At 54.2% G+C, this 19,828-nt stretch overlaps 1 protein-coding gene across 1 annotated transcript in view; it reads left to right on the top strand.

The window, feature by feature from the left end:
* C20H3orf20 (chromosome 20 C3orf20 homolog) overlaps positions 1–6,087 on the top strand; it is a 43,168-nt gene extending 37,081 nt beyond the window's left edge. The window contains exons 14-15 of the mRNA XM_027931774.2: positions 5,341–5,478; positions 6,006–6,087. Of these exons, the coding sequence (XP_027787575.2) occupies positions 5,341–5,478; positions 6,006–6,087 (220 nt within the window). The remainder of the gene's footprint in view (positions 1–5,340; positions 5,479–6,005) is intronic.
* The last annotated feature ends 13,741 nt before the right edge of the window (positions 6,088–19,828 follow it).

Genomic DNA, 19,828 nt, shown 5'->3' with positions numbered 1-19,828 from the left:
AGCCTCGGGAGGTTGACGGGCTGTGGCCTTGGCAGTCAGGGCCTGCTGGGCCTTTTAGGTCCCCTGATTCCAGAGGGACACAGGCCGACGGCTTTGTACTTGAGGCTCTGGGAGGCCCTCGCTGTCCCTTGGTGGGAACCGTGTCTCCTAGATAAGTCAGCCCTGCCCATCCGCGGGGTCCACCTTTGTAGACTGAGCCAGTCGTCGGTGACAATGTTCAAGGAAGAGACCTGGGTCTGTTTGGAAGCGGCGTAGGCTTTTTTCCTTGTCCCTGTTTTTGGTGGCAGCAGGAAGGGGGCAAGAGTGTCACGGTGCCCCAGAGGGTGCCCTTGTTCCGTCTGGCTTTGCACAGGAGTGTTGGGAAGAGTCTTGAAACCTTATCCTTGGGGACAGGTCAGGAGGGTCGACGTAGAGAGGTGAGCAGAGGGGTCAGGAGAGGCTGGGTGGCCACTGGGCTGGGCAGCTTCTCTCTCCTTGGAGGACCCGGCCACGGGGACAATATGGGCAGGGTCCGTGAGGACCTGACGGAAGCAAGGGGTCTGGTGAGGTCCAGGGAGGTGGCAGGCAGACTGGCTCCTGGCAAGCAGAGAGGAGTGGGTGGACCAGGGGCTGGGAGGGTCTGGGGATGCCCTGTAGGCCACCAGGAGTCCCCAGACCCCTGCAGGCCAGAGCGCTGGGACACCAGGGGACAGCCTTTCCTGCAGAGTGGGCAGCAGTCTCTCTGCACATGGTCGCTGTGCGAGCCAGCAGACCGGCCTCTCTGTGCCGGTGACCTCCGTGTACAGGATCCCCATCTCCCTCCCTTGTGTCTTATGTTTTTTAAGAAGTGTTTTATGGAGAAACATTTACTGACCGGTGACAGAGGACCGATATTTATCCCAGGGGACAAGGGGCAGGCAGAGTGAGGAAGGGCTGGACGACAGAGTGTCCACTGACGCCCAGGAGCCGTGGTCACCCGCCCCTGAATAGCTCCAGTGATAGGTGGCTTCTTCCTCCCGTGGCGTCCACCCCATCTCCCAGCTTCAAAGCCACATCACTCCTTCAGTTTCTGAGCAACTCAAGGATGCTTGACCTTGACCTTGACCTTCTTCACCTTGGCTGAGCCAAAGACCCAAAGAGAGGAGCAAGCAGCCACAGAAAGACTGACACCGTGTGTGACTGTACCGTGTCTGAGGCTCCTGGAGTCACGAGTTCATGGAGACAAAGTAGAACGGCCAAGGTCAAGGGCTCAGGGGCAAGAGAATGAGCTTAATGGGAGCAGAGTTTCCGTTTTCCAGGATGAAAATGTTCTAGAGCCCTGAGCACAGCTCCCACCGTGTACTGAAACTCATACAGAGTGCCGGGCGCGGTGGCCCACACCTGCAATCCCCGCAGCTCGGGAGGCTGAGGCAGGAGGATCGCAAGTTGGAGGCCAGCCTCCGCAACTTAGCAAGGCCCTGTCTCAAAATAAAAAAAATACGAAGGGCTGGGGGTGTGGCTCGGTGGTGAAGCGTCCCCTGGGTCCCATGCCTAGTACCCCCCAAATGCCGACCGTACATATTGACAGGGATTAAGGGGGTGAGGGTGTGGCTCAGGGGCGGGGAGCTGCGCCACGCACAGGCCTGGCTTCAGCCTCCAGGGCCACCAAAGACCAACACGGATGGTCACGACGATCAGTTTTGTGACGCCCTTTTGGGCCAGGGTCACTCCAGGCCTCTTCTCGCCCTGGCCGCCCCTGCCTGGCCCGCCTCCCCACCGACCTGTGCCGTCTCCGTCTCTGTCCCCCCACAGCCTGGAGCCCCAGCCCAAAAGACCCCTCCTCCCAGAAGGCCTCCTGGGGTGTCGGCACCTCCACCCGGGCGCCCCTCTGAGCCCGCAGCGCAGCCGCCCAGGCTGACAGGGGGTAGGTGGAGGACCCCAGCCCCTGTCCCCTGCCTGGCCGGGCCCCTCACCCTGTCCTTACCAAGCGGGCAGGGAGACCCTCGGGGACAGGCCATGCCAGGTCCGCGCCTCTGCCTGGGCCCTTAAGCACCAGCACTGCAGGGGCCAAGCTGTCACCCCCGCTCTTCCCAGGGTCCCAGCTGGGGGGACCCAGGGAGCTTGGACACCTGGGGGTGCCCAGTGGCTGCCCTTCCCCTGCCCCCCTCTGTGGGGAGGGCCAGCCACATGGAGTGTGTCCCCGTGATCCGTGCCTGTCCCCTCCCTGCCCCACCCCACCCTGGTGAGGATGAGGTGCAGGGGACGCGCACAGGGAGGGACAGGCAGAGAGCAGCCACCCAGGAGGGGACTCTCGAGACAGGTGCAGGTGGCCTGAGCCCAGCCGGGGACTGTCCCCTGCCTGAGTGTGCCTGGGCCGTGACAGAGTGGCAGGCTGTGGCAGATGCCATGGGGGGTCTGCACTGGGGCCCTGGGAGCCTTGGCTCTGTCCCTGTCACCTGGCCCTCTGCTGGCCCCTCTGAAAGGCTGGTCTCCCTGGGCCTGGGAGCTGAGTGTAATGGCCGTCCGTCTGTCTCCCTGCTGGACAGTCAGACCCTGGGGTAGGGATACGCTTCTTTTGTGGTCTTGGCCCTGGGCAGTGCTGGGCCTGGGCCCGCTGGCCCCATGAGGACCGGCAGAGTGACCTGTGACATCCCCTTGTGGTACTGAGGGTCCTGGGCTGGGCCATCAGGGAGAGGAGGGGACGTCAGGGCCCAGGCCCTGTGACGAGGTGTCAGAGAGTCCAGGGGGGAGCTGACCCGGCTCTGAGCCAGTTGCCCCCACCCCGGGTGACACACACATCAGGGCAGGGGTGTCCCTTAATCTGGGCCTGGTGACGCACACCTGTCATCCTAGTGACCCAGGAGGCTGAGGCAGGAGGATCGCATGTTGGAGGCCAGCCTGAGCCACTTAGCAAGACCCTTTCTCTGAGGGCGAGAGCCCCTGGACACAGTCCCTAGGGACCCAGGACCCGAGGGCTGGCCTCATGCATGGAGAGCGGGCGCCACACAGGCTCAGGGAACCGTCTCACACCCTCCTTGTCACCGGGGCTCGTGACATTGCCACAGCGAGCCGTGGAGTTAGCAAGAGCTGCCACGTGGAGCTGGTGACCGTGGTGGTCAGTCGGGGCCTCGATCCATGTGTCATGCCAGGGCACTGGGTGTCCCCCTGCGGACGTCAGGGAACCTTAGACTGCTTCCAAGAGAGGGAAACAAGACCAGGTTAAGGAAGATGCCATCTTGGGCATCCAGGGGTGAGGCTGGAGGCAGGGAGGCCGGAGAGGAGGCCAGTGCCCAGGAGGGGCTATTTCAGGCCTTGGCAGGACTGTAGGCTCAGGGCCTGGTGTGCATATTCTTCCTTGAGTGTAAATATGGGGATGGATGGACGGACGGATGGACGGGTAAATGAGTGCAATGCCCAGGTGGGTGGTCAGGGCTTCTCTCGGTCTCTCTTCTCTGCTCCCTAAGGATCTGACACCAACCACAGGCCCCAGGGACCTCCTCCCCACCCCCAAGGCTGGAGCTCTGTGGGACAGGGGCCCTGGCGGACCCCCAGCCTGCCCCTGCTCCTGTGTGTCCCCATCCTTCCCTCAGAATAGCAGGGGCTGGATGTCGGCACTCGGGCCCAGCCACGGGCACAGACGCCTTTATCTTCTCTAAGGGCTGCAGGTGGCCTTTGAGGGGTCTACAAGAGTCACTGACTTTGTATGGTGGGCCTGGGGTGGGGAGGGAGGGGGCAAGGGGTGCGCTAGTTTGCTAAGTGCAGATAGTGACAATATGCCCAGATTCTGTGACCTTGTTTTTGTTTGGGGATGTTGTTTTTCGCACCAGGGATTGAACTCAGGGACACTCGGCCACGGAGCCCCGTCCCCAGCCCAATTTTGTATTTTATTTAGAGACAGGGTCTCCCTGAGTTGCTCAGAGCCTCGCTTTTGCTGAGGCTGACTTTGAACTCGCCATCCTCCTGCCTGGGCCTCCCAAGTTGCTAGGGTGACACGCGGGTGCCACTGCGCCCGGCTGTGACATGGTTTTCATGTTTCTCTGTTTAACCTTTTTCTAGGGCCCTTGAAGTCGTGTTAGAGGCCCCCACTTGAGCAAGTCACTTTTTATTCCTTCACCTCCTTTTTAAGAACAAAAGAGAGAGATTTAAACAGTCCCCACCTCACTGTCTCTGGCTCTGAGCTTTTGTGGGATAGGCCCGGCCCTGGTCCTCCTGCGTCCCCCCGCCAGCCTCAGTGGGGATGACTGTGACACCTCATTGAGTCTTAGGCATAGGTGCCACCTACCCCCAGAGCCCCCCAGGTCTCACCCAGCGTCATTACCCACCAGATGACAGGCTCCTTCCAAATGAATAATCATGACCACGTGACAAGTCACTGAGCAAATGGCCAGTCACAAAGACCCCTGAGCAGCCTGCTGCTCGTGGCTCCTGTGATGCTCAGAAACCTCCTGAGGTCAGAAACACAGGCAGCACCTGGCTGCAAAGCCATGAGGTGGGGTGTAAAGGTGAGGGGCACCCACGCCCGTGAGTTTCCTCCAGTGACTGTAACAAGGTGCTGTGGTCTGAATGTCTGTCTCCACCCCCTTCCCAAGTTCCCACGTTGACATTCTCACCTCCAACTGAGTGATGTTGGGAAGAGGAGCCATCGGGGAGGTGATCAGGTCATGAGGGTGGTGCTCCCTTGAGTGGGATTAGTGCCCTTGTGTAAGAGACCCCAGAGGACACGACTGCCCCTTCCACCGTGTGAGGGCACGGCGAGAAGCTGCCATCAGGAGGAGTGTCCTCCGCAGACACTGAGTCTCCCAGAGCCTTGATCTGGGACTGTGAGAAACACATCTCAAGACACCCTTCTGTGGTTTATAACAATACCCGGTCTGTGGTGTTTTGTTACAGTAGCCCCAAACAGTCTGACGCCAGGTCTCCACACCGAGTGGCCTCGGCAACAGAAATGTATTGGTAGTTCCTTGGCTTGGGGTGGCATGATGCCACCCTTCCCTCGACACTACAGAACCACCTGACACCAGGTGTGTGGGGACTTCACCTCCACTAACTAATCTCTGCAGTGATTCTGTTTTCAAATAACGTCACAAAAAATCGAGAAGGTGCAGACTTGAGCACATTATTGGGTGGGGGGCACTTTGAGCCCCACCACTGGGCATTTCGAGGTTAGTCCCCTCTGCCCGGTGGCCATGTTTCCTGTGGTCCCTGTTGGGTGTCCAGGTGTGGCCAGCACATGAGCCAGAGGCAGTGTGGCCTCTAACAGAAGCCTGGGGACCCGGCCCTGAGCTGGCTGTGGGTCCCCAGGGTGGTCCCCTTGATCCAAGGCTGACTTCTCTCTCCCTCTGCCCCGCCCAGCTCTGTCCCCCCGTGTCCCCTGCCCTGCAGCGTTTCAGCCATTATCCCAAGCCTGGAAGATTCTGAGCCAGCTAAGAAGGCCGCGTCAGGGGATCTCGAAGGAAGCGTCTCCTCGCTGGCCCTGGGAGACAGGGTGGACAAGGAGATCGCTTCCCCGGTTGACGTGAAGTAGGTGACCATTGTGGCTTGGGGCCAGCAAATAGGCACAGCTTGCAGCGGGGGGTCCCTGGCTCTGCCACCGGCCGCGCGGCCACCACAGGACTTTGGCCTTGCGTGGCCACTGCTCCCCAGGCACGGGTCTGTCCCTAGCCGTGGCCCACTGTGTCCAGCCGGGCGGCCAGAGGCTCCCTAGAGCTGCCAGCATTGCTCTGGGGTAGACTTTGCAGCATGACCCCTTTGGTCTCAGAAAGGAGGAGACCGTCCCCTGTGTCCCTGCCCGGCACCTGCTGGGCCCTACAGAAAGTTCGGGAATCCAGAGGCAAAGGCAGGGAAAGCGAGACCGTGGGTCCTGCAGGACCGCGTCCCAGGAAGGAGGGAAGGAGGAGCAGGAGAGGTGGGAAGGCCACAGGTGTCACCGTCCCCTTCCCCAGGGAGCGACACCCCGATGGCCGCAGCCCCCCCAGCCCAGGCCCAGCCAGGTCCTGGGCTCTGCCCCCCCCCCCGTGCCCACCATGCCTTTGTGTTTTGATATTTAGGCCCAAAGATCCTGAAGTGGAGCCACCTCCTCCCCCCAAACCCAGAAGGGGCAGCAGGAAGAAGCAGTCCAGCAAGAAGTGACAGGAGCCCCGGTGGCCGTGGACGCCCCTGCCCGCACCCCGCCCCGCCCGCCCCCTTCAATAAAGAAACGTGCCTTCAGCCTGTGGGTGAGGCCCGGGGACGGGGCAGCCTGGCTCAGACGGGCCCCCAGCCCTGGCCAGGCCAAGCCTGGGTCACCCGCTGTCCCCAGCCCACGCTTCCTCTGTGGCCTCTGAAGAATCGGAGGGTCCCATCCCCTGGAGACAGGAGGGCCACCTGCTGGACCATAGGGTCACCCCAGGAGCATCCGATGGGACCCGCCTGGGTCCTCTGCCCCTTCTGTGGGTGGGAAAGGGCGCGGGTCCTGGCCCAGGTGGAAAGAGGAGGGGACGTGAGAAGGGAGGGGGTGACCAGGAGAGGAGGGGACGAGGGGAGAGGGGACAAGAGGACGGGGGCTGGAGGGCATTGGGGGGCCGAGAGCGGGGGCTGAGGAGCCAGAGGAAGGGGTGACAGGCGCCCCGGGAAGTCCTGGTGTGTGCACAGAGCAGAGCTGGTGGCCCCTGGGCAGGCTCACGCCATTCAGCCGGCCTCTGCAGACTGGCCACCTGGGCCTCCGTGGAGGCTGGGGCACCCTCAGAAGCACCAAGGGGCCCCCCAGACCTGGGTCCCCCTGCAGAGCCGCCTTGTCCCATGTCCCTGAGAGGGCTGGCCACCCGCAGCCCCAGGTGGGCAGCTCTGGGCTGGGCTGGGCTCCCCTGAGCTCTTTCCCAGGAGCCAGGACTCCCCAGGGTCCTCTGAGCCCAGAGCATCAGGCCCCGACCCCCGGGGGGCGAACTTTCTAGGGCGTCCTCTGCAATAGATGCTTTTTTCAACCTGAACTTTCTGAGGCTTGGTTTTTATCTGAATCAGACATTTGTCCCCCCAGAGATGGACGAGAGTTGGCCGCTGTCTTGTCCAGAGCCACGGTCTCCTCCTCCCATCCCAAGAGCAAGGACCGCTGATGAAGGCCAGGGGAAGAAAGTTCCAAAGGTGTCCTTTGTCCCCTGGGCCAGGACCCTGGGGACAGGGGGGATGGAACCTGGCACAGCCAGAGCCTGGAGTGAAGCTGCTCACCTGCCTCCCTGGATGTCCCCGGAGCCGTGGTGCCCACCTGGGTGCCCAGGCCATCTCTGTGTGTATGTCTGCAGCTGCCTGGGCCCATGGGGTCAGGGCCTGTTCCCTCCCCACGGCTCTTGCCACATGAAAAGGGGCAAAAGAGCCACCTGTGAGTGGGGACGCCTCCCACCAGCCAAAGGGACCCAGCGAATGTCCAGAGATACATGATCAGATTGTCCCCTGGGGAGGAGGCGAGAAGGGGAGTCCCTCTTCTCTGTGGATGGAGAGAGAGGAGACTTTACCCCTCAACAGCATCCCCCACAAACCAGGCACGATGCTAATGACCGGAGTGATAGATAAAGTCTTGTCAACAAAAAGAACTGGTTTTGTCCCCCTTCAAGCCCCCTCCCATCCTCCCCAAGACGGCCTGACTCAAAGGAATCTAGTGGAAGTGCATGGCACTCGGGCGGGCCACCTCTCCCACATCCCTTGCAGACATCACCAATCGATCACAGCACTGTGGAATCGGGTGGATTCACCCCAGTGAGGAGACCCAGGAAGCCCCTACCAGTTAACCACCCATCTCTGCCTGCCATGAGCAGCCCATTTGCCTCTCTGACTCCATTTTCAGGAAGACTCCTGGGGGGAATGAAGGGTGGGATTTATGAGGAAGACTTGGGCATTCTCTGTGCCGGCAGGGAAGGAGTGGCATCCGAAGACTCACGGCCCCCATGGTCAGCCTGCGTTGGGAGGTGCACAAGATGGTCAGGAGCCACCTGGTCCCTTGGAAATGACCAGGAGAGGGGAAGGCTGCCCACCAATCGACTCTGCATCAGAAAATTAAAACAAGAAGGAAACCCTGGGATCTTGTGACTCCTCACTTTATAAAAAAAAGGAGAATAAAACCCCAAGAAAGGTAGACCAGACGGCACACAGCAGTATCGGGGGTCCCTGGTGCCACATCCAGTCTCCCACTCCATCCTGCCGTGCAGAGGTGGAGCTGGGCCACAGGGCCATAGTGCAGGTCCCAGGGCCCCAAACCCCGTCCTGTCATAAAACACAGAAATAGTGGATGACGCTGAGCCCACCCCACCTCCCCGTGGCCCAGCAGGACTCACAAGGAAGGAAGAAAAATCCTCAGGAGCTAAAAACCAAGAGGAAGCGGGTTTGGGGGTGACCAAAGGGCAAAGGTTCGTTTGTCCAACTAAGGGAGCGAGGTGGCCTTTTCTCCAGGATGTGCTGGAAGTTCTAGAAGGTTCTATGGGCAGAGAGAATGAGTAGAATGGATCTTTACCAAGGTCATTCACAGTAATGAACTCCAGATGGGTCAGAGAACGGAACCTAAGAGTCAAAAGTATAAAACTTTTAAAGAAAATATTGGCAAAAATATTTGTGATATTAAGGGAGAGAGATTTCCTAGGAAAATCTTTAAAAATGAAGAGGGCTGGGGTTGGGGCTCCGTGGCAGAGCGTTTGCTGAGCATGTGGGAGGCACTGGGTTCGATCCTCAGCACCACATATAAATAAAAGTTCCATCAAGTAAAAAAAAAAAATTGAAAAACTGGAAGATAGAAAAAAAACTAAAACACCTTTAAGAAAATCACAGAAGCGCATCACAAACTGGGAGAAAAATGAATTTCCACAGCAGGTTGAGAATGCTTGCCATGCAAAAAGACAACTCAGTTAAAAAAAAAATGGACTAAATATCTGCACATTTTGCAAAAGACGCTGTAGAGATGTCAAAAAGAAGCACAGGATGAGATGCCCGATATTATCATCCTTGGGGGAAATGTAGATTGAAGCCACAGATGAGGTCGCGCTAGACACCTATTAGAATGACTCTAAAACGTGAACTGAAAAGGCCAAATACGTCAGCCAAGCAACTAGAGCTCTCCTTCTCTGTGGTGGGGGTATAAAACAGGGTGAGAGGACTTTGGAAGATGACTGATGATCTCTTACAAAAGCCCACTTCACCCATGACCAGGTGAAGAAGCCAGGCTGAGACGCAGGCTGCAGATCCCTTTCTGTACGATGTGAGAACATTCTAGAAAATTGACCAGAGAAGCCACAAAGGGAAGACAAGACTGATACTGGATTTTTCATAGCAACGCTGGGTGCCAGGAGAATGGAGGAGTGATTTTAAAGAACTGAAGGGTAGGAACAGAGAAAGTCAAGTGTTTAGCTTGTGAGGAAGAAGTGTGGATACCGATGCGTGTAAGAGTCGGTAGGGACACACAGGCAAAACAAGCTAATCTTAAATGGTGACCATCGTAAAAACAAAAATAGAACATATAACCTTGTGGCCACCAATGCATCTCTGTCGATCCAAAGGAAAGAAAGTAGAGAGGGGAGAAAACAGTAAAAGTAAGTGACGAAAATAAGTCCCAAAGTGAGAAGCAGTATAATAAATGTGAATGTGTTAAACTCTCCAACCAAAACATCAGGGACTCTCACACACAAAGACCTGTCCGTGAGTGTTCATTGACGCATCATCTACAATATCATAAAATGGAAATGAATGTCCATCAGCGGCTGAACAGACAGACAGACTGTGGTATATCCACAAAGCAGAAGGTTACTCAGCAGGTTATTTTGTTTATTTTTTTTTTTTAAGGAGAGAAATCCTGATACATATTACACAACACAGATGACCCTTGAAAATAAATACAAAAACAGTCACCACCGGTGATGACTCCACTTATAGGAAATGTTCAGACTCAAACATTTGGAGACAGAAAGTAGATTGACAATGGCCCCAGGAGGAGGGAGGGAGAAACAGGGATCAGCTCCTAGGGTTCCAGGGTTTCTCTTAGGCACGAGGAACACGTCCTACAATCAGACCTTGGTGACGACTACACAACTCCGTGAATACACTAAAATCCACTGAATTTCACGTTTTAAATAGGTGAAGCGCAAGGTTTGTAAACTCTAGGTCAACAGAGCTGTTAAACTTGGGGAAAAAATGGGATTCTCTAATTGGGGGAAAAAATAACACGAAATCGGTGTCTACTTGGGACGTTCAAAAATAATAAGGTACACAAATGTCGAAAATAAGGGAGTAGATGTGCCTGGTGAGCAGAACTCTCGCTTCCTCCTGACGGTCCTCCTCCACACCCTCCCACCACGACGTCCTGCTCACCCCAAGCCCAGGGCCACGGTGTCCGCCCCCTATGGACGGAGACCTGTGAAGCCATGGGCCAAGTGAACTTCTCCTCCTCTCACTGTTCCTGTCAGGCCTCTTGGTCACGGAGACAAATAACTGAGACGACCCCGACATACGCAGTCTCCAAAGGCCTCAACAAGAATTCATGGACCCCCCCCATTGAAAATTCAGAGCCAAAAACTTGTGAATCCTTGCACATGCCCATCCCAGACATTAAAAAGCAGAGAAAAAATGTACAGAGAGATATCAAAGACTGGGAGAATGCAATCAGGACGACCGTGGGGTGAATGTGAGCGCCCCCGACACACGGAGAACACAGCTCTTCTTGGGAACATATGGGACTTTCTCAAAAGGATGCCATGTGTCAGGCCATAGATTAGATTCCTTTAATTCCTCCTCCTCCTGGGAAGTGTCTCTTCTGTTCCTTGTATTCTCCAAGTGAGATGCAAGTTAGAAATAAATAATAAGATACGCCCAACACCCTGTGTTTATGGAAATTGAAATACTACTACGAAGTAGGTCTCAGGTTAAAATCAAAATCCAAAGGAAATCTAGAAATATTTAGAACCGGATAGGAATGAAAATTCTATGTGTCATAATTTGTGGGATGCAGCTAGAGCTGTGTCTAGAAAAGAACATTCTTCAAGACCCCAGAAAGGCTAAAAACGTCAAGCAGTCAATTTGTGGAGTTGAAAGAGGTTGCAACAGAATGAATCCAAATAGCACACCTGGAATCCCAGCGGCTTGGGAGGCTGAGGCAGGAGGATCGTGAGTTCAAGGCCAGCCTCACTTGGTGAGGCCCCAAGCAACTCAGTGAGACCCTGTCTCTCAATAAAATATAAAATAGGGCTGGGGATGGGGCTCCGTGGTCGAGTGGCCCCGAGTTCAATCCCTGGTATAAAAATAAATGAATAAATAAATCCAAACAAAGAATTGCAGATACTAATGAAGTAGTGAAGATGTACAAAACCCAAAACTGGTCCTTTAAGCAGAATAATGAACTTGACTTTGGAAAGATTCGCGAGCTTGATAAACAGAAAATAACAGAGACTTCTTTTCCAGTTTTTTCAATTCATTCTTTTTGGTTATACATGACAGTGGAGTGCTTTCTGACATATCATAGTCACATGGAGTATGACTTCTTATTCTTGTGGTTGGACATGATGTGGAGTTCACTGGTCGTGTGTTCCTATATGAACACAGGAAAGTTATGTCTGATTTATTCCAATCTGTCTCATCCCTTCTCCCTTCCCCTGACTCCGCCCCATCCAATCTGGTGAAACTCCACTCCCAGCACCACAACCTATTGTGAGTCCACATCTGCATATCAGCCTTTGGTTTTGGGGGGATTGGTTAATTTCACTTAGCACGATAGTCTCCAGTTCCATCCATTTACTGGCAAATGCCATAATTCTACTCTTCTTTAAGGCTGCGTAATATTCCATTGTGTATATGTACCACATTTTGTTTATCCCTTTATCTGTTGAAGTTCATCTAAGTTGGTTCCATAACTTGGCTATTGTGAGTTCAGCTGCTATAAACATTGATGTGGCTTCGTCACTGTAGTGTGCTGCTTTTAAGTCCTTTGGGGTATAAACCAAGGAGTGGGAGAGCTGGGTCAAATGGTGGTTCCATCCTAAGGTTTCTGAGGAATCTTCATCCTGCTTTCCAGAGTGGTTGCACCAATTTGCAATGCCACCAGCCATGTCTGAGTGTGCCTTTCCCCACGTCCTCGCCAACACTCACTGTTGTCTGTATTCTTGATGGATGCCATCCTGACTAGAGTGAGATGGAATCTCAGTGTCGTTTTAATTTGCATTTCTCTAATTGCTAGTGATGATGAACATGTTTTCATATATTTGTTGACCAATCGTATTTCTTTTTTTAAATTTTTTTTAGTTGCAGATGGACATGATACCTTCATCTTATTTTTTTTTTTAATGTGGTGCTGAGGATTGAACCCAGCGCCTCACACCTGCTAGGCAAGCGCTCTACCACCGAGCCACCACCCCAGCCCCCATTCATAGTTCTTGTTCTATGAAGTGTCTGTTCAGTATCTTTGCTTATTTATTGATTGGGTTATTTGTTTTTGTTTGGGGGTTTTTTTTGGGGGGGTGGTGTTTTTTTGAGTTCTTTGTGTGTCCTGGGGACTGATGGTCTACCTGAGGTCCAGATGGCCAAGGTCACCACCCACCCTGTGGGTTCTCTCTTCACCTTCTTGATGGCCTGCTTTGCTGTGAAGAAGCTTTTTAGTTTGATAAAATTCCATTTATTGATTCTTGATTTTACTTCTTGGGATTTAGGAGTCTTAACAAAGACTTTTTAAGAAGAGGTAATGTGGACGGCCATGGCCAATAGATACGAGGACCCGATGGTGTCCACCCCATCCCCGGCATGCAGTGCCATTGGCCTCTGACTTCCAGCTAATGAAACGTGGCCTAGCCTAGGAGAGCTGGCCACGGAGCCCTCCCCACGGACAGCTCAGGCTGATGGGCAGACACAGGAGAAGGACCCGGGGCCCCGTGGATGGAGAGCCACCCAATGTTTAAGAGCCTGGGTGACATCAAGAGTGGGAGACTCGGGGTGACTCAGGGGTAGAACACCCGCCTGGCACACAGGAGACCCTGGGGCCGTCCCCAGCACCACCAGGTAAGTCACTGTGAGAAGTGACTTTCACTGTGTTGAACCACCAAGGTCCCCATTTGGGGTCTTGGTACCAGGGATTGAATTTGGGGCCCTCGACCACTGAGCCCCCTCCCCAGCCCTATTTTGTATTTATTTAGAGACAGGGTCTCGCTGAGTTGCTTAGGGCCTTGCTAAGTGGCTGAGGCTGGCCTCCAACTTGCGATCCTCCTGCCTCAGCCTCCCGAGCCTCTGGATGAGAGGCATGGCACTGAGGGGCACATCCCCAATCTGAATCTTTTTTTTTTTTTAATATTTATTCTTTAGTTGTAGATGGACACCATACCTTTATTTTAGTCACTTATTTTTCTGTGCTGCTGAGGATCAAACCCGGCCTTGCACATGCTAGACAAGCGCTCCACCACTGAGCCCCAGCCCCAGCCCTAAGGAATACATTTTTTTGTATTTGGCTTCTTTTCTATTCGTGAAATTCATCCATGGGATTGAAGTTCACCCGGTCTCCGTGGTCTGCGGCATTCCATCGCCCAGACAGAGCACAATACCTTCAGCCCAGGACGGACAGCAGGGCTCCTTCTCCGCCGAGGAGATTTCAAAATCAGATAAAAACATACCAAGAAAGAAAATGAAATCTCACTGCTCACTGCGGCCTCCGCATATCGATACGAAAATTCTCAACAAAATATCAGCAAACTGAATCCAGTAGTTTTTAAAATGATTTTTTTTATCTTAAGGCACCCATTTTTATTTTTTAAAAAAATCTCTGTTTTTATTTTAAAATTAAAAATCCATTTTTAGAAATATCTATTTATTTTTTAGTTGTAGTTGGACACAATACCTTTATTTTAGTCATTGATTTATATGTGGTGCTGAGATTCGAACCCAGGGCCTCGCACGTGCTAGGCGAGCGCTCTACCACTGAGCCCCAGCCCCAGCCCAAAAAATCAATTTTTTTTTAATTAAAAAAAAATAACAGTTCATGATGAACAAGGTTTCTCCTAACAGAGAGAAGAGGGTTTAATATCAGGAAACCAGGGGCTGGGGTCGTGGCTCAGTGGCAGAGCGCTCGCCCAGCCTGTGGGAGGTCCTGGGTTCGAATCTCAGCACCGCATAAAAACCAATGATTAAAATACAGGTCCAGCCACAGCTCAAACAAATATGTTTTTTTTTTAAAGAAGAAAGAAAATCAGTGCGATTTGCCACATGAAGACAGAAAGGACAAGAGTCCCAAGCTCTGTCACTTGGTGAACGAATGTGTTCAAAAATGTGTTAAAAAACCACAGACAGGTCCCTTCCTCGACTTTGTGAAATGTTCCTGCAGCAGACATTTCTTCGGTCTAAATGAGGGAGTTAAAGGAGGGGACAAAGATAAAATGGTCACCCTGCAGATGACTCAGTCATCGGCCAACAAGACCCACCAGCAGCCCACAGACTTCTGGAACTGCGTGGGGTCCCCAGGGCTGGGTACGGGGACACACCCCAAGGTCGGGTTGTCCCTGCGAGAAGCACAGGGAAAAGGTCCTTCATGACACGATGAAGGGCCTCCCCTGTCCCCATGTCACCGTCGCCCACCCGCCTGCTGCTCAGCCGTCCAGACCCGCAAGGGTTAAGGAGCTTGGCTGCCTGCCAGGAAGGAGCAGGAATAAAGCATCAGCCCCACGGTGACCGTCCCTATCTGTGACAATCTCCCGGTCCCCAGCCTCAGCCTTCGGAAATGAAAGCCCCTCCCGCCCGCCGGGCTCCTCCGCGGGTGGCATCCTTATGACTTTCCCCGCCAGGGAGATTGGACGGGCCCCTCCTCTCTCTCTCCTCCTCAGGTCCAAGGACCCCTGGGGACAGTCCCCTCCAGCTGCCCCAACCTGTCAGCCTGCATGTGGGAGAGAGATGGGGGTGTCCCAGGTGCTGTCCCTGCAGGAGGGAAGGAAGCAGGAAGTGGGGATCAGGGGGAGGTCCAGAGACGGGAGGGGTGCTGCTGGGAGTGGAGTCCCCAGGCATGCCCTGGGGACAGCCCAGTGGCCCTCGGGAATCCTCCCTGGGCTGGGGAAGCTCCAGCCAAAAGGTACAAGAGGCCCTCCATCCTCCCTTCTTTCTCCACCTGGCCTCCTTTCTGTCCTTTTGAGCATGTTGAAAGCCACCCCAACCTCAGGGCCTTTGCACAACCAGGGATCCCACTCAAGTGGAACTCAGGAGAATCGATAGCACGTGTCCACGGGGGCACCAGTATGCGAAGGTTGACAGCAGCCTCATTCACAGCAGGAGACAACCCAAATCCACGGGTTAATGAATGAGTAAACAAATGTGGGCTATCCTTATGAAGAAATATTATTCAGCCATCAAAAAGGACGAAGTACTGATACACAGTACCTTACGGAAGAACCTCAGAAACATTACGCTAACTGAAAGATGCCGGTCACCAAAGGCCGTCTAATGAGTGGTTCCACTTATATAAAATGGCCAGGAGACACAAATCTAGAGAAACTGAGTCTAGGTGGGTGGTCCATTAGGGCCAGGGGTTAAGAAGGGAGAGAAAATGGTTTCTTTTGGGGGTGACAAAAGGGTTCTAAAATTGTGGATGCATGAATACTGAACGTGATAATAGCCACGAATTGGACACTTTAAATTGCACAGTACGTTTACAAGAAAAGCCCCAAGAGATCAGTTCTCTGTTACTATTTTCCAGAGAATTCAATCAAGGTGAACAAAGGTAAGTTCAGTCGCTCAGGATCACACAGCGAACGACAGGCCTGGGGTCTGAACCCGGTGGCTCTGCAGCGTGTCCCAGGCGGGGGACAAGGCCCCCAGGTAAAGCCTCAGAGCAGGTGGCTGAGGGACTTTTCTCATGTGAAACAGTCTCAGTGTCCCTGGCCACTGCACCCAGCCCAGAGATGTTTTAAAGATCAAGCCAAAAAGATTTCTTTTATTTTTAATTTTTTTATTTGTTCTTTTTAGATATAGAGTGCATTTTTTCCCATATTATATATACACAGGGACTGCGACTTCTTCTAATTAGGGTCCCATTCTTGTGGTTGGACATGAGTGGCCTTTCACTGGTCAAAGGAAAGTGACGTCCCATTCATTCCACTGTCTTTCCTATTCCCATCCCCTCTGCCCTTCATTCCCCTTGCTATAATCCTCTGAATTTCTATTCTCACCCCCTGCTTTATTGGTCATTAGCATCCACACGCCAGAGAACACACCAGGCCTTTGGTTTTGGGGGATGGGCATATTTCACTTAGCAGGATCGTCTCCAGTTCCATCCATTTACCGGCAAATGCCATCATTTCATTCTTCTTTATGGCTGAGTAATATTCCACTGTGTATATACACCACAGTTTCTTTATCCCTTCGTTCTGTTGAAGGGCATCTAGGTTGGTTCCAGAGCTTGGCTATTGTGAATCGAGCTGCTATGAACATGGTTGTGGCTGTGTCACTATCGTATGCTGATTTTAAGTCCTTTGGTTATAAGCCGAGGAGAGGGACAGCTGGGCCAAATGGTGGTTCCATTCCCAGATTTCCAGGGATCTCCATCCTGCTTTCTAGATTGATTGATCGCACCAATTTGCAGTCCCACCAGCAGTGTATGAGTGTGCCTTTTCCCCACGTCCTCGCCAACACTTGTTGTTGTCTGTATCCTTGGTAGCTGCCATCCTGACTGGAGTGAGATGGGATCTTAGAGTGGTTTTGATTTGCATTTCTCTAATTGCTAGAGACGTTGAGCATTTCTTCATGGATTTGTGGCCCGACCGTATTTCTTCTTCCGTGAAGTGTCTTCGGATTTCTCAACTGATCCAACTTGGGTAGGAGGGAAAGCCAGGCGGCAGGGTGACCCGGTGACTTGGAAGGAGTTTGGGAGATGCCCCTCCTGAGTCGGGGAGGGATGGACTTGGGAGGGACAGGCCCAGGGTCCTGTGTGTGTTCGTGAGTGAGGTCCCCGGCTTGGCTGGTGCAGAGCACTGGTGCAGGATGCCAGGGGTCCCCGTGCAGCCTGTCACCTCTACAGGAGGGACAGCAGGGCAGGGGCCCCTGGCTTCAGGGAGGGAGACACCAGAAATCACCGCCCAGCACCAGGGCTGGGGTGTGGCCCGAGTCCCCAAAGCCTGCGGTCCAGGCCCTGCCCTGCGGTGGCTTGTGGGGAGGGAGGTCAGGATTGGCTCTTGTGAATTGTTAACGTGCCCAGTGGGTCCTTCAGGGGCCGCTGGCTGCCAGTGCTTTATTTTAGGTGACAAACCACCCTGGAGCTGGGTCCGCATGCTAGTCACTCCCTGTCCACTGGGGGGCGCCACGCCCCGGCCATCTCTGTCCCCCTGGGAGCGGCCTGGCCCACCACCACCGGGTTCTGCTCCGTCTCATCTACTGGTCTCAGCAGACCTGTGACACAGGGACCAGCCCTGTCCCCATGTGTGGGCTTGACTTCCAGCCGTGTCACCTGAGTTGCTGTGTGACCTCACAAAAGTCTGTCTGCTTCTCTGTGCTTCTCAGTGGGCATAATTTAAAGGATCTGCCTCTTGGGGCTGATTAGGAAGCAGACGACAGGCTGGCTGAGGGTCGGGGCGGGGGGAGCTGGTTCTGGATGACAAGGGACCCCCTGGGAAGGGACAGGGGGAGCAGGGGGGCGGGGCAGGGAAGGGGCTCGGGACCTGCCTCTTCCTGAACATGTGGCCTCAACCTGAGGCCGCACCTGGCCCGGCCACATGCCCAGCCTCCTAGGGACAAAGTGAGGTCCCCGGACATGGGGGGATTGACTCCTCGCTCCTGGGGGCTCTAACCTGACCCCACAGAGGGCCATGCTCACCCCAGGAAGCTGCCATCTTGCACCCAGGAAGGGCGAAGGCTCATTCAGTCCCTGGATAACGATAAGGATTCTGACCGGGTCTGCCGTGTGCCACCCGTTAAGGCCACCAACTTGCTCATCCCTCATGACAGCCCCAAGAGGTAGATCCTTTAAATTATGCCCACTCAGAAGCACAGAGAAGCAGATAGACTTTTGTAAGGTCACACAGCAAGTCATGGCCTGACGGTCCGTCTGGCACCTGTCTCTCACCTGACCCCGGGGCCTGTGGCTGTGGCCCAGGTGGCTCTAGGACAGGGCTGCGGCCACCCGCGTGTGTGCCTATGTCCAGGGTCCCAGCCGCCCCACCTTTGCCCCCACAGTGAGGCCGGCCCGGGGCGCCCTTTCCAGGGTCTGGCCCTTTTAAATTTAGCTACAGGAAAAAGCAGTGTGGGCAGGCTGGGGACATGGGGACACGGGGACAATCCGCAACAGGAAGAAGTCATCGGAGGGGCGATTGCCATGAATCCCGGAGCCACTGTACCTGGGCCCAGGTCACCAGGGCTGCTGGGCCAAACCTCTCCCACCCGCCTGGCCCTGGGGCCAAACATGGCCAGGAGCTGGACCGGCCAGCCCAAGGTGCCCGTCCGAGAGAGAAAAAAGTGGCCAGAGGAAGGAAAGTTCTGGAAATTTCCTGTGTCCCTGCGGTAGAAGGGCTTCTCTTGAAAATCAAGGGCAGGGGAAAGGTGGCTGCCCACCCAGGCGGGGGCCTCAGGGAGCCGGAGGAGGTCAAAAGCGACATTTGGAGGTGTTTTCAGTGTGGAGTGATGTTTCCCAAACCCCAGGGCCTCCTGCTGGAGGCAGAGTGGAGGCTGGGGGGAGAGTGGAGGCCGGGCCTCCACTGAGCAGGAGAGGCCAGGACAGACACAGATGCTGACCCAGTTGATAGGATTCCAGAGGGTTGGCCTCCAGCCTCTGAAGCCCTGGGAGGCCCAGGGGGGGGGGTCTCCTGTTGATCCAAAGCCCCCTCTGGAGGATTGGGCTATCTCATGACCCTACTCCGCCCTCTGGGCTGATTGCCCATCGCCTCCTGGGTCTTGAGATAGCCCTCCTCTCTGGACTGAGCAGGGCCAGCTCCTCACCCTTCCCCAGGGACCCAACACGGACCACCTTTCCCAGAGGTGGGCAGAGAGTCTTGTGTCAAGGAGGCACCCCGAGGCCTCTCCCACCCCCAGGGTCCCCTGTTACCCAACCCACCAACCTCTGATGTCAACCCGCCCGACACAGAGCCCCTCAAAATGGAAACCTCAAAACTGCAAAATCGAGAAACCAAGACGGAGTGGGGAGAAACAAGACCAGGTTCAGACACAGAGATGCAAATAGACCATCAGGCAACAGAGAGGCCCGGCCTCCCGGGCAGGCATGCAAATTAAAAGTACAATGCGATGCCATTTTTCTCCCATCAGATTGGAAACAATATTAAATATTGATGACATCCAGCGCCTGCGAGGAGTGGGCCGGCGGAGCTGTTTTGACACTGATGCTGGGCGCGGGAGCCAACGTGATCTTTGGGGACCGTCGTGGCTATTAAAGTTTAAAATGCGTATGCCCTTTGATCTAGCGATTCCATTTTGGAGAACGGATCCTGCCAAATGATCTACAGGGACACAAAAAGACAGGTCTGAGGATGTTGCTTAAAAAAAAAAAAAAGAAAGAAAAATCAAACCAGAATTTACTAAATGTTGATCCATTGAGCAACGACTGAATGCATCAGGGGACATTGATTCTAAGACGTGTTTGCAAACTGATAACAATAAATACCCACAGATGTAAATGTACAGGCTTATGCTTGGAACTGGGACGGTGTTAGGGTATCACAAAGAAATCAAGGGGCACAGTCGGGTAGATGGTGCGATGCTTTTCTTCCGTCCAGGCAAAGAGAAAAAGTAGAAAGAAAGATTCACCAAGCTGCTAATTTTGGTTACCCCAGGGAAGAGCACGACGAGGAACCAGATATTGAAATGCATTGTTTGACAAGTTTCTACAACTCTGATAATTTCAGGAGTGATCATTTCTCAGGCGCGGTGGTGGACATGTGTCATCCCAGAGACTTGGGAG

The sequence above is a fragment of the Marmota flaviventris genome, chromosome 20 (assembly GCF_047511675.1).
Source record: "Marmota flaviventris isolate mMarFla1 chromosome 20, mMarFla1.hap1, whole genome shotgun sequence".
Lineage (NCBI taxonomy): Eukaryota > Metazoa > Chordata > Mammalia > Rodentia > Sciuridae > Marmota > Marmota flaviventris.
The sequence above is the reverse complement of the archived record's forward strand: the minus strand, read 5'-3'. Positions and strand labels throughout refer to the sequence as shown.